The 14021-nt window shown below is 41.3% G+C and overlaps 1 protein-coding gene across 1 annotated transcript in view; it reads right to left on the minus strand.

Moving 5' to 3' along the window:
* Window positions 1-14021, minus strand: part of cacna1ba (calcium channel, voltage-dependent, N type, alpha 1B subunit, a) — a 126103-nt gene that overhangs the window by 46047 nt on the left and 66035 nt on the right. Inside the window, exons 19-28 of the mRNA XM_054611009.1 lie at window positions 12360-12425; window positions 11246-11281; window positions 9628-10416; window positions 9011-9204; window positions 7684-7780; window positions 6732-6861; window positions 6328-6387; window positions 5748-5854; window positions 4299-4310; window positions 1269-1292 (exon numbers count right to left, since the gene is read on the minus strand). Of these exons, the coding sequence (XP_054466984.1) occupies window positions 1269-1292; window positions 4299-4310; window positions 5748-5854; window positions 6328-6387; window positions 6732-6861; window positions 7684-7780; window positions 9011-9204; window positions 9628-10416; window positions 11246-11281; window positions 12360-12425 (1515 nt within the window). The remainder of the gene's footprint in view (window positions 1-1268; window positions 1293-4298; window positions 4311-5747; window positions 5855-6327; window positions 6388-6731; window positions 6862-7683; window positions 7781-9010; window positions 9205-9627; window positions 10417-11245; window positions 11282-12359; window positions 12426-14021) is intronic.

Raw genomic sequence — 14021 nt, forward strand, 5'->3', positions numbered from 1 at the left:
CAGGTTAATTATGCTTAGCAGCACTAATATAGGCTCTCTACATGCAAACAGTTAGACTCATCCAGCTCCCTCCCACCCGCACCGTGGAGGTTTTTGAGGTCTTCATACTTCCTCGTTCATGGTTACGTAGATAACATACAAGCCTTCGGACGGCTCTACTCTGAGCTTCTCGTGCTATCTCTACCGCCCTCTTCAGCTGCAACAGTGCAGCAGGTCTTACGACGCAAGTGAAGGAGCACTATGAAGGGCTCTTGAATCCAACCTGCAGGTCCTATGTGGAGGATGCAGAGTTGGATGACTGGAGAAGCCTTCCTCATACCCCTGACAGAGGGCTCTGAGGTAGTTAGGAAGCTCTTCAGCAGCCAGTTGCCCTGTGTGGATGTGATTCGCCCTGAGATGCTGGACATGTTTGGGCTGTTTTGAGGTGGCAGACTAGGAGCTGTGGTTAAAGGGACAGAAGGGGTATTACCCTGCTTAGCTTTCTTGTTTAAGCTTATACCAGAGGGTGCTGACCGATTTGCGAACCTCATATCCAGGACGAGCAATGTGCATCACGACTATACTGTCGTTAAAGTCCCAGATCAGAGCGTCTTTATCTTCTGTACTGTGAGTATTCCCCAGTGAAAAAGATTATTTGAATCGTTTACAGTTACAAGAGGGATTTAAAGGAAACCCTTTGCCTTGGATTAGACAACCTCAGAGTGGGTGGGCCTAGAATGGATTGAGGACTGTGGTTCTCTCAAAGCCCCTAAAGAACTCTGGACTCCACTTTGAGAACCACTGCAACGGGCTGTGGGTTGACAAACAGCGTGGCATCTGATATAAAGATGGAGCTTTTGTCTTTCCCTGTGCCCTGAAGAGATCCCTTTACTCGTATCACAACCACATGCAACGACGTCCATGCCCTGATGCAAAAAATAATGACCTGGGTACTTTAAAGAACTCTTATTCATTGTGTTTTGAAGTTATGACCTAGAAAATAGAAAGTACTAAGTTTGATTTCCAGCCAAAGGGTAGTATAGCATTTTAGAATGCAACTGCTAAAACCATCAGTGGTTTTGGTAGGAGGAGGCAGGTTTCAGTTGAAAGCTGTCAGACAAAGGTTGCAGTTGTGTTACAAAGGCATGTGATTCACTGGTTAATGGGTTAACTTGTTTTCTACATGAGGCTGATCTAAGCATAAGGAGAATGGCAGTTAGAGAGGGTTGGGTTTGGGGAAGGGTTTAGGGTGAGGTATGGGATTATGGTGGCATAGGGAGGTTCCCCACCTGGTCACACCTTGTTGCGATCTACTTGGGGGAAAACAGTGGTAAAACAAGGTACAGCACATTTATGGATGCTTCACACACACAAACAAAATAGAGCATATGTTGCATCAAATGACAACGTCATAGTTTCTACTGTCTAACAGAGGTAAGATTTGATGTACTTTGATTGGTAGCACAGACCTGGATGGGTAAATCCCAGCAAAGAATAGGCTACACAATGGTTTCAACTCAATTCAGAGGGTGCTAATGTGCCTGTTATTTTTGGAAGTAGCCTATCACTGAAGTAACACACAAACCAAAGCTGTTGGGGATTATGACAGGCACTTATTTTACAGGTATTTCTTATCAGTCTCAACCAAAGCATCAAATAAAAAGAGCAAATGCCAACAAAATAGGTATATAGATTATATTTTCTAAATAATAACACTATAATCATAATAAAACAAACAGAAATGTATTTCAAACTTTAAAAAACAACCAAAATGAAGACTCAGATTGCAGTTTGCAGCATTAAATGTTAAATGCACCCAAAAATCTCAGACACGGATTCGGCTTTGATGGGATGCTGTGATTGGTCGTCCTTGCCACAGGCAAATGGATTTCAGGCAGAACGAGCTCCGGAGACATGCATGAGTGAGTGACAGCTGTGTATCGAACGAGACTTTCTGTCTGTCATAACAGCCTTTATTAAATAATGGGTTTGCTTTTGATTTAAGCTGCTCAAGCATCAGACGTGTGACTTCGTGAATGAGAACAAGATAGAATAAAAGCTATGGAGATCCAACGTGTTCATTATGAAATAAATGAATCAGAATTATGAAATATATATTCACAGGTCAATAAAGAAATATGTAATATAATCATAAAATTCTAAATATACAGTAACATTTTTAAAACTCAGCTCACTATTGTGTATTGGGACGTTCTTTTCACAATCACAGAGATTAATGCAGGTCAAATTGAAATAAATGAGCATTATTTTTGAAAAGCAACTTTTCGTAACAAAGTCACTGTTGCTTCGGTCTGAATGAGCCAGCAGCCAATCATCATAACTCTGCCCTTTTTCTCATCACTGACAAAAACTTTGCAATGAAATGTGGGATTATGACATTAAATGGTCGTTGGGGAGAAATGTGACGTGAGCTCAAAACAGTTTGGTGTACACCCTCCCCCCTCCCCTCAAGGGGCTTAGCCTTTGCCAGGCAGCCACTGTAAATAACAAGTGTTCTTAATGATTTGCCTGGTTAAATAAAGGCTGAATGAAAAAATGTAATAGAGTGTTTGCTAAGCTCCACCCTTCCTTAGTTACTGTTGCTATGGCTGTAAATTCATGCATGGCAAATATGCAGTTTCCAGTGATAACGGCTGCAGAATTAACATTCTCAATTAACAATTTCCCTCAGCTTGTTCCTAGCTGGCTCATCAAGCTAAAGTGGCTCCACAAGTCCGTTCAAAGCTGTTTCCAGCAGACTTTTTAATGTTTCACACTAATTCATTTTAAAATAAACATATCGTAAAAGGGGTCTATATGCTTCATACGTTATACTATGCTAAGACTAGTTAGAGCTATGCTAAGACAGAGTTTAAAGCTATGTCCCAGGTAGTTGATGATGATGATCCATCCTTCAGGCAAATATATATACATACGTGTTTGTATATTTAAATAGCATGTTTTCACTTATTACATTACAAGTGACAGTGCACTTTGCAAATTTGGCAAAGTAGTTTGTATCAGCTAACGTAGGCTGGGGTTGCTGGAGTGTTACCATAGCAACACCCAGGCTGTTTCAAATGTAACCTGTAAACCCACAAACTAATGCAGTTTGTTGATGATATGATAGGTTACTAGATAAGCTCGTTAGCATTATTTCATTAATTTATCTATTCAATATTGGACATTGTGTCTCCATATTATACAGGTTGTCAGCCAATGAACAGTACTGTATATGAGTTTCTTTGATGATGTGTGGAACCAAACCATAAATTCAGTATTTATCCCCATCAACAGTGTGATGCTGAGTCAGACAGATAAAGGTTGAGTAGGTTAAGTAGGGCAGTGTAGAGCAAACTGCATGTGAATGGAAATTATGTGACATTATGGTCATCGGGAAGTCGTTAAACAGCTTTAGCTGTTAATCTAACAGTAAATCTAACGTGCATGCTTAGATCACAAAGAAGATCGATATTCCCCGGAGACCTACTCATGCCCTCTGGCAGAGGATGGCTTGTAACCTTAGTGAGCTTCTGGTGAATAAATGATAGAGAATGTGAAATTGATGGTATCATTACAGTCTAAGCAGAGCTGTGACAAGGCAAAGTGCTGCTCCCATCAGAGGCTCAGTGAAGATAAGGGTGATGAACACACGGGTGACATGCCCCTCTAGAGCAGAGGAGACCTTTAGCCAAGCACATGATCAAGTACAGGAAGGTCTGAGATGGAAGACGGGATGGTGCACCACGCAAAAACAAGCAATTATACTTCATATACTGAATGTCTTACAGGCTTTTAAAGGAAAACTACATCTTAACAGCTGAAGGTGATGCATCTTGTACTTTTGAACTGACTGCTGTTTCAATCATCATTTTGCACTAATAATCATAATCAATCATGGCGTTGAAGAAGCCGGTGAATGTGGGGTGTGTGTTGTGTTTTGGAGGAGAACATGGCAAGTTCAATTGAATGTAAGAAACAAGTATATTTGTATACGTTTTTCCCCATAAATTATATCTTGAGCATAGGAGGGATGATTGTTTGTTATGCATTTTTGTTATTGTAATTTCCTAAAAAAATCAACTTATATGTGTGCAAAAAATGTCACATGAGTGCTTTAAACATTTAAATATGAAGCTGAAGTCCTCCTCCCATGACACGCCTTTAAAAAAAGCCTGGATACATTTCAAGAAGTAAGAATATGTGAGGAAATCACTTGTCTTGGCAACGTAGGTGTTAGTACGTATGTTTTCTCTCACATAAATGCACACATATAATGACACGGACAGGCAAGATGAGGGAGGTAGAGGAGGCATTACCCCATGAAGCTCCTTCAAATGGAACCCAGCACAGAAACAGAGAGAGGATCATGTCAATAAACAAACACACTTATTGCTCTATCAGGATTTCATCACAGTTCTAGTTCTGACTCTCATCTGCTTCTGTTTGAGGTTTGTGTTCTGCTGCCGTGTTCCTGCTGGTTTGTGCAGACCAAGAGGAAAGAGCTGTGGCAGTAAAGGTTTCACTGGGCTGTTGAGTTAATAGCTTATACTATGATTATATCAGCCTTCATCCCTAAAATAAACCTATAACAGTAACAAATTATTTCAGCACTTTCATACAAATTTGAAACAACATGAAATTACATTGTAGAGTCCAAGAATAATAATATCAAATAATAATATTCATTCAAATGTTAAAAATCTTTCATATAACTGTTAAACACCATGTTGGTGACCGTGTACTATAATTCTAGCTCTGAGAACACAGGCAGGGCTTCCAACTCTTTCACCCTTGTGGTTCTATAGGATGGCATTTACATAAGGCATGCTCAGCCATCCAACCTGGGATGAGTGCAGGGGTCCAGTAAGAAAGGAGCAGTTCACCAGTGGGCCCGGGATAAGGGGGACAACGAGGGGGACAATGAGACCTTTCGTCCTTCCAGATTCACAGATACAAATCCCTCTGCATTCATTTGTGCCGTGACATTTTGTGTGAATACCTACGACACTGTTTAAACACCTGCCTCAGTGTCGGAACACCCCCAACCTGTCTCGTTTACCATGCTTCGTGGGTGTGACTTTTTTTGCCGTGTCATCCCCATTCATATCGTTGATAATTAAATGATATACTATGGCACAACGTTCCGTTTAGATCTAGCCTAGAGCTTTCTCCCGTTACCCATAGAGGGTCCCAGGTCTATCCACCAAGGTCCCACACAGTCCTGTGGGAAACACTGTGTTATGTCATCCCAATCTGTGTGTCTTCTTTCTATTTGACACTATGAATTATGGAATATACTTCAGATTTTGTTATTATGGTATAAGGAAATGTATTTCATTGCAAAAGTTGAGGAGAAAGTCGTGAAAGTACATAATGAAGCCTTGGAGGACCAAGTTAAATGGTACCCGCCAATAAATCCAAGAGCAAGCAGTGGCTATTAGAGTGTGAGGACAGATGTTTTGAGGAGAGCATTACAAAATCTGAAGGGATATCAATAAATCACGCTCTCAAACTGAAAGAACACGCTCTAGAATAGCATTAGGGAAAAAGCTTTATACACAGTTTTTTTTCTAGTGAACATTTGGCAGACTCGATGCTGCAAGACTGGTTTCTGCCCCCCACAGTCCACATTACATGTTCCTAACTGAAGTTTGGTTTATATTTTACACCTGACAGATTAGACCACCAGTAACCTCCAAAACTGATGATCAGAATGAACTTTTCACAAAGTTAAGACAAAAAGAGAAAGGAGTTTTTGTACTTACGAAAATGCAAAAGCCACCAGCGCCCCACTGACCACTATGAAGTCCAGAATGTTCCACAGGTCTCTGAAGTAGGCTCCAGGATGAAGCAACAGGCCAAGGTCCACCATCTACACCAGAGACACCATTATGCCTTTGTATTTGGTATTTTCTGTATGGTACTCTATGCTGTTTAATTCTGTGCTATTTCTAATTAACTTCCTTTGGAAATAGAACTATGTTATAAGGCCTGTACTCAGTGAGTCTATTATATATTATACAGTATATGGTGATTATTGTAGTAATAAACCTGTATGGTGAATTATTTCATTTAATCTAAAAATAAAGTGGATAATAAATAAAAAGGAGATTAATGCAGCCTGATATCCTGAGTACACCACACTGGTCACAATGAGGTGATGCCCTGTCACTGACCGCCTCAATGTCTTAAGTAATTCATCACTTAAGTACTTTCAGTGATTCGACGTTGTAATGAGTCAGCATCTTCATTCTAATCAATTTTAGTCAAATACATTGCCGTCACAGCGCAGTGTAGACAATGGAGTCATCAGTGTATGTAATGTGTATTTTCCTGCATGCTTACCTTGATCACCATTTCAAATGTGAAAACACCAGTGAAGGCGTAGTCCAGATATTTGAGTACCTGCAAAAGAGAGACTCAATCAGTCCTGAACCAGACTCACAAATGGAGAGACATGTCTCCTCTGGGGTCACAGCAAATATCATCATTGATATCATACCAGTCTGTAGGTTTGTGTTGCCTGTTTTAGGCACTACGTGATGATGTGATGCATTCAACACCAGAGTCAACAACTTAGTAGGGGAAGATGTAGTATCAATGTTCTCAGCTTTAGTTAACTTAATTAACTAACTCCATACTAACTCCAGACAACAAAATAAATCAGAATAAAACACACTTTCATACTCTATCATAATATTTGACTGCATGTGTTAACGCGTAAAGTTCAAGCACAGAATGTGACTCACATTGTTGCGAGGGGCGTTCGTCCACACAGGGTCCTCTGCAGCCAAGGCAATACTGCTCATAGCAATGACCACCAGGATGGACATCTCAAAATACCGCAGAGTCACAATGTAGTGACATAAGCGCCTCACCCTGAGGAGAGGGAGGCAGGGAGAGAAACGGCAAGCAGGGGACACAGATGTATAACAGAGATAAGGCTGTAGCAGCAGCAAATACAGCACATATGTATAAATAGAACACCTGTGGTCGTCATGCAAGTTCACGTGAAAAAAATGCCGTTTCATAATTTCTTCTGCTTATGTCTGAAGCATACTGGACACAGCAACATACTGTATCACAGAAACTGAGGAGCTATAGGGGCGGGGGAAAAAATCAATACAGCATAGTAATATTTTGCGTGGCAATATTGTATCCATACATGGCGCCAAGTATCGCTATTTTATTATTTAAACTATTTATATTGCTATTTTTGCTAACGACTGCTTGTTTCAGTCCACTAGAGGGTGCTGAGTTTTTTCTAGTGAGGTCATGGGTAGGGTCAGCAGGTTGACTCTGTAGACTGTTATACACAGTCAATTAGTCAGGTGATGATGCAACATTATGACAAGCTTTGATGACAGTGTTGGTCAGTCTGTGTGCTTGACTGAAAAAACAATTTTTGTACAATAGTAATGACTACAGTGAGATGAATATATAGAAAACAGATGTGGACTCACTGCATCATTTGCAGTTGAAAAAGGTAATAAATCACAGGATATATTATCGAAATACTCTTCGTAAAATGTTTATAATCGCAAAATATGATTGTATTGAGGCTTAAGTATTGATGATAGTCCATAGATATGACATGAAAGAGCAAATATATCCCTATCTTTCCACAGTCTATCTACCATAACATGTGGGTGGTCATTTAAGGAGGTCAAGGAGTGGGCATAAGAGTTCGAGGTGACTTACGGATTGGATTGTCCAAAGATGAACATAGAACTGTAAGGCAGGATGGGTTTGGGTCCACTCTCATTCATGGGCATGGTCTCACAGGCAAGACTGCTCACTGGGGGGGACAAGATAGTTTGATTACAGCAGAACAGGCAAGGCTCATGACATTCACATCTAACTCTCTCTAAGCGGCCTCTGTCTTCTCCAAACACATTAGGTCATTTAAATTGGGAGCTTATTTAATTATCGACATGGCAAAGTGGCATTGAATCTCAATCTCAATCCCGACAATGGTCACATCTATTTATTGTCCTTGAAACACCAGTGGAGAATAAATTAGATTTCTTCTTACACCTCTGCCAAGAACAGTATGATCAACAAGGTGTGGCTGTGTTGTTGTCTGTATCCCACTACCAAACAATCTCACCACCTGTAACCACTGTCAAAGACCTTATGGCTTTTTGACGCTTGATACTTTCTGCATTGCTTTCTGTAAATTTAATAAAAAAATATTTGTGGAGTATCACAGTCTAGCGGATGGGGGTTAAGGTACCAACCATGAAGAGCACCATTCCCAGTTCATGTACAGTCTGAGACCTTTGTTAAATGTCCTTTCCCCTCATCTCCTGTCATCTCTCTACTGATAGAGTGCCCAAAATGGGTACATGAGTTTAAAGGAGGATCATCTCCTAGTTTCAGGTTGAATTATGGGAAAATTTCTCTCATCAGATGAGTCATCTTTAACTCTGTGGTTTCTTCTTTCCTGTTAGTGACCAACCATTTTATTCAACTTTTTTTAATTTACATACAGATTTCATTCCATCATCCTTACCCATTAGATTAGTTCCTTTATCTCTTTTTGTTTATTTTTTACCTTTTGGTGTTTAAGTGTATTGCTGAGAACACTACCTATAGCAGGATGATTTTTTAAGAAAGGCGTACACACTGTACCCATGTACCCCTACATCCCTGTATCCCTATCAACCATGTATCCCTACATCCCTGTAACCCTGTTCCCTTGTACACCTCTACCTGTATTTAGATTAGCTTAACATCTGTCTTCTGAAATACATTCGGTTTTGTGTCTTAGAGGGATCATGACTGATGATGTCAGATTTCACCACGCATGGGCCCCCTTTACAAAAATTCACTGCATGTGCAAAGGGCACACGCTGCAGACACTCAGCTGTTTATGAAGTTTATCACGTAGCTTTCTTCACAATAAGTGATATCTCCTCCCTACTTGGTTTAACTTTATGTGGCTATGAAAAAAAGACATTCAATATAATGGCTGCTCTGGAAGTCAAATTATGAGTGCATCCTGTAGGCCTCTGTTGGTACTGACTTTGGATGAAGGTGGTGTCTCCAGGTGGGGAGGTGATCGTCACAGGAGGAATTTGGACGGAGGATTGGCCAGTTCTTTTGACGTTCCTCTGGTTGTCTGAGTCTTCTGGTTGATCAGGAGGCCAGCTGGCCCCCCCAGAGCCCTGCTGGGGGGAGAAGGCGAGGGACTCCCCCTCTGAGTCAACAAACCTGTCCCTGAAAAGATATTAATGTACTGTACTTTCTCAAATATTGTCTCATACTGATGGCCTGGGGGGTAAACATTGAAAGTGTTCTTGCCACCACTGTCTGGGGCATTCAGTTTGACTTAACAAAGGCTGACGGACCCGTGGAACCACTATCTAATACTGCAGGGTCACTGAATTCTACTGTTCTCCATTCAAACAGTGACTATGAAGTTTGAGTGATGACTTTCATCTTTAAGGACAGTGTCCCAATTATTCTGCAGCTTTTGAAGGAGCTTTCTAGCGGCTGCATTACGCGGGGACTCTGGTTACTTTATTAAGTTTGCTGCTTTCACTGAAACCAAAATACACAGCAAAATATGTGACATGTAATTTATACATAGAAGTTTACAACACAATTTCTCTCTTTCATTTTATGGGACATGCATTTTACCTGTGATTGTTTGTCTTCTCTCTGTCGTTTGACTCCTCTCCTTCAACTGATTGGCCCCTGGATCCATGACCCCGATGTCTCCTCTTCTCTCCAGTGGCTCCACTGTCTCCTCTGGAATGTCCATCCCCATCCCTGTTAGACGATCGTCCATCTTTGTGGCGGGATCTTCGCTCTGCCCTGCCTCCGCTGTTTACCGTCCCGTTGCCCCCTCTGGACTGCCGGTGTGAATGATGATGCCGATGCTCTCTCTCGCTCTTGACTCCTCCCCCTCCGCTGTCATCCACTGAGCTCTGATGGTTATGTCTCCTGCCTCCCTCTCGGCTGCGGGACCTCTCGCTTTTCCCCTCCTGGCCCCGGATGCCTTCGTGGTCTTTGGAGTGGCTGTGATGGACATGATGGCCCCCGTCCTTACTGGCGCCACTGTTATCATTCGTATCCTGTCTCGCCTTCGTTCGGTCTCTGTCTCTGTGGCGGTGGTGGCGGCGAGGCTGGTGAGGCACAGGAGGAGGAGGGTCGGTGGCAGTCACTGCTGCCTCTGGCATGCAGGGCTTGTGATGGTGGTGCTGGTGGCCAGCAAGCAAAGGCCCTTCGCGAGGCTCAACAACCAGCGGCCGGTCAAGGTGGGTTTTCATGTCTGACCGGATGTGGAGCGCCGGGGACAGGCGGAGACGGTCCTCCAGCTCCATCTCACTGTGGAGGGCCTTGCAGCTTGCCTGGTTGTTCCACCTCAGCTTGTTGGCCCTCTGCTCCCACACTGACATGGTCTTCAACGACTTCTGCTGCTCCTTACTAGGGGAGGGGCAGAAGAAGCAGACAAACCAAAACTACTCAGAGTCATAATACCATAAAAACACTTTTTTAGGGTCAGCAACACAATTTTGTCAAAACAGTTTGTCATGTCTATAAAGGGAATAAGCATTTGGATGACAATGGATACACTGAGAGGCATGACACATTCAGTATGAATTTACTTCATGGCACATAATACCAGTAGTATATTTAATTTCACATCTCAGGATGTAGTCCCTACATGCTGAATGATTTACAGTATGAACAAGGTGCAATGGAGCTGCTGGCACAGCAAACCACTGGGTCCATGGTCTACTGTTGAGAGAGCTCGTCCATGGCCAAGCATGGCCACAATACCATGCTTTGACCGCATGGTCTGTGCGTATTACAGTACTTTGAAATGGTTGAATGCATGCTCTTTTAATAGTGTGTGAAAAGAAAGCTGTGCTATCTGTCCACAGTGGGAGATTATATCTTGTAATGCCATCTCTTTATGAGATAAGTCATTTAAGTCAATCTGTTCACTAAACTTTGCCCAAAGAAGCATACATCGTTCCCACCATCTACATGTGTAAACTTAGACAGCCAACGCACTGCCCTAGCCTCTGTAAGAACTCCTGATAAGACGTGGATGGACATTATGTGACTGGACTCACTGAGTGAACAGAAAAGCTCCCACCATGGTGTGCATGACAAGACTGCAGGGTGGCTGTGTTTTATTTACATGGTATTGCTTTCATGAATGTAAATAATGATATCATGATAAAGTATGTTTTTAAGCATGTGATTATCATCATGGACCACCCTGCTAGCAGGCGGTTTGGTTTACCTCAGGTAGTGATGGACTGGGGTGCAGACATAACTCCTACAAACACGAAAACGGAGCAACAAACAGAGGGAGAGAAGGAACTTCAAATGGACAGAAACAGGTTACAGACAGAAGCACAGAGGGGACAAACAAGCTTCAGAAAAATAAATATATACAAAAATCCAAAAGAAATCATTTTGCTGAGAAGAAGCAGGGAAATAATGGGGACAGGAGACACAGATACTAAATGTTTGGTTTTCATAACATTTGTTTCAATGTTTCACTACTACGCATAGTGGGACATCACACTGATGCTTCTCAGAGAGCTGCTGCTATTCACAAACCTAAAGCTGTTCTTCATAGCTTTTCTTTTGATTTACAGGTGACATCAGTGTCTGTATGTACCTGAAATCTGCACTCCAGAGCATACATCTACACTATCTAACCCTCTCAGTTGTTTGACCTACAGATATTTTTATCTATGAAAATTAGATTTTTCTTCAAACAAAATTACAACAATGTGCCCAAATGCTTTATAATAAGAGAGTGGTGATGTCTGATCTGATCTAAGACTTGGATGTTAAACACTCCCTTGCTTGCTGGCAACAAAGTTGTGCATATTACAGAAATGATAGCAGAATCTTGGTAGTCTTAAAGTAATTTCATGTCTTCATCTGCATAAGACAAGCCCAAAGCTGACACAGCAGTAATAACATACAATGCAATTTTACAACCGGCTTGGGAAAATGAATCACAACTGAAAATATACAAAATCAACACATACAGTGTGAACAATGATATGTACTATCTTCAAATCAACAGGAGAGGAGCAGTTATTGAAAACAATCTCAGACCGAGGGATGTGGTTCACAAACAGTCAGATATACCACAATCACTGACACACACATTCATGGAAACAGTAAAAACAGAGCACAGGAATGGAAATTTTAAAACACTCACGCAACTCTATCAGAAGGTGTGATCACAGAGCAGCGGTCATGTTGTTTTTGGACAATTCATAAAGAAGAATGACATGATGACACCAGAAGAATACAGGGTTAAACAGCAGAAGAAGAGGAGGGAGAGGAGGGAGACGGGAGGATTCAAAATTTGTAACAGAGAGGTTTTAACTCACAGTGAGTTAACGCTGCAGATGGATGAGCTGCTAGAGTGCGCGTTACCTCGACTGCGTGTTAGAAAACTGTACATGCACAAAACAAAAATGGGGGAGAGGGAACATCATATAGGATTGAAGTCAGAAAAACAGCTGGACACCATCTTCTCTGTGTCCTTTAGTCTCCCATCACAATTCAATGCCATGGACAATCAAAGCTCAGAGACACAAAGACTAGAGCCTGGACCAGAAAGGAAATGTCACACAAACAAACAGTAAGGGAAACTCTGACTGCCATGGTGACAGTGAGGTCACTTTCGATGCTAAATGAGCACAAGATATAACATTTAATCTCAGATATGATAGAGAAAGGTTATACTGACATCTCTGAACAAGCAACATTTCACTTAACTAGTGATGCAAAAAGCTAATATCATTTCCGAATATTTGTAGAGGTAGAGCTGCTCTGGATACAACAATAATGCCATGGAGGAAGCTGGTAACTATTTGGCCAAATATTGAGCTCAGTGCCAAAAAACAGAAATGTCGCAGAAGCCAGTAATATATGTGGTGAGTATATTGTGCTGTTATGGCCAATCATGTCATCTCAAAACTACCGATGATCTATCAGGTGTACTTGTCATGTTCTGATTAAAATCTTTTGTATGTAATTATTTTAACTGACGGCAAAATGGCCTTCTGTTTTTCTGTGTGCGCGACAATTTTTAAGATTAGAGTTCATTTAACTGGTTTAAATGTGCCAGAACTTCCACTTTCAAACCAGCTGTCTAGTAGCTCTTGCATTAGGTTTGGATTAGGTTATGAAAACATACCTTGATGAAGAACTTGCAGGACTTAAAAGTTATTTGATCTGTTGTTTATATACAATATTGATTAGTGCAACTCTAAAGACCAGAAAGAAAGAGGTTAAAGTCAGTGTACCATCATAGCGTATAGCGCTTTGAGTAGTAGGACGACTAAAAGGACTCGATATAAATGCAATAAATGTTATTACCATTCACCCCCTTGCCACATAGGGTAGCTACCATGTGCTCTGAAGTCTTGTTGATTCTGCTCCCTGAGGAGCAATGCCTCCAATGACCATATTAATGCCTCCAGAGCAGCACTCTCACGTTTTTTTATCACACAGACTCTATGAATACAAATACGACTTAATATGCATAATAACACAGTTTGCTACAGAATACAAAACATAATACAGAACAGTATCTTTGGCTGTCTAAGTTTTTTTATATATATATATTTATCTGTCCCAATGTCAAAAATATTATGGGGCATAAATGCAAGCTTTTTAAGAAGGTGTAAAATGTATGTCACTCTATTCTGGTGTAGTATCCTGCAGTTGATGTAATGATGTTTCTTCTGGACCATGCTGTAATCTACTGGAGAGACATTTGGGAGACTGAAAACATGGCTCTGTATTGTGAAGAAAAGAGTGTGTGTGTGTAGGAGAGGAGATTCACATTGACTTTCACTGGGACACTGACTCTGAGGAGCTTAGTCAAACATTATGTCATCATCATCACATTTAAGAACTACACTGAGGGTCCTGTGGGAAAGCAACCCAAGAGCTGAATCAAACAGAGACCATGCATGAAAGTATCAACGACTGAACACTGACTAGTTATTTATGTTTGTGTAAACATAGACAGAGAAACAGAG

Source organism: Anoplopoma fimbria, chromosome 13 (genome assembly GCF_027596085.1).
Source record: "Anoplopoma fimbria isolate UVic2021 breed Golden Eagle Sablefish chromosome 13, Afim_UVic_2022, whole genome shotgun sequence".
Taxonomy (NCBI): domain Eukaryota; kingdom Metazoa; phylum Chordata; class Actinopteri; order Perciformes; family Anoplopomatidae; genus Anoplopoma; species Anoplopoma fimbria.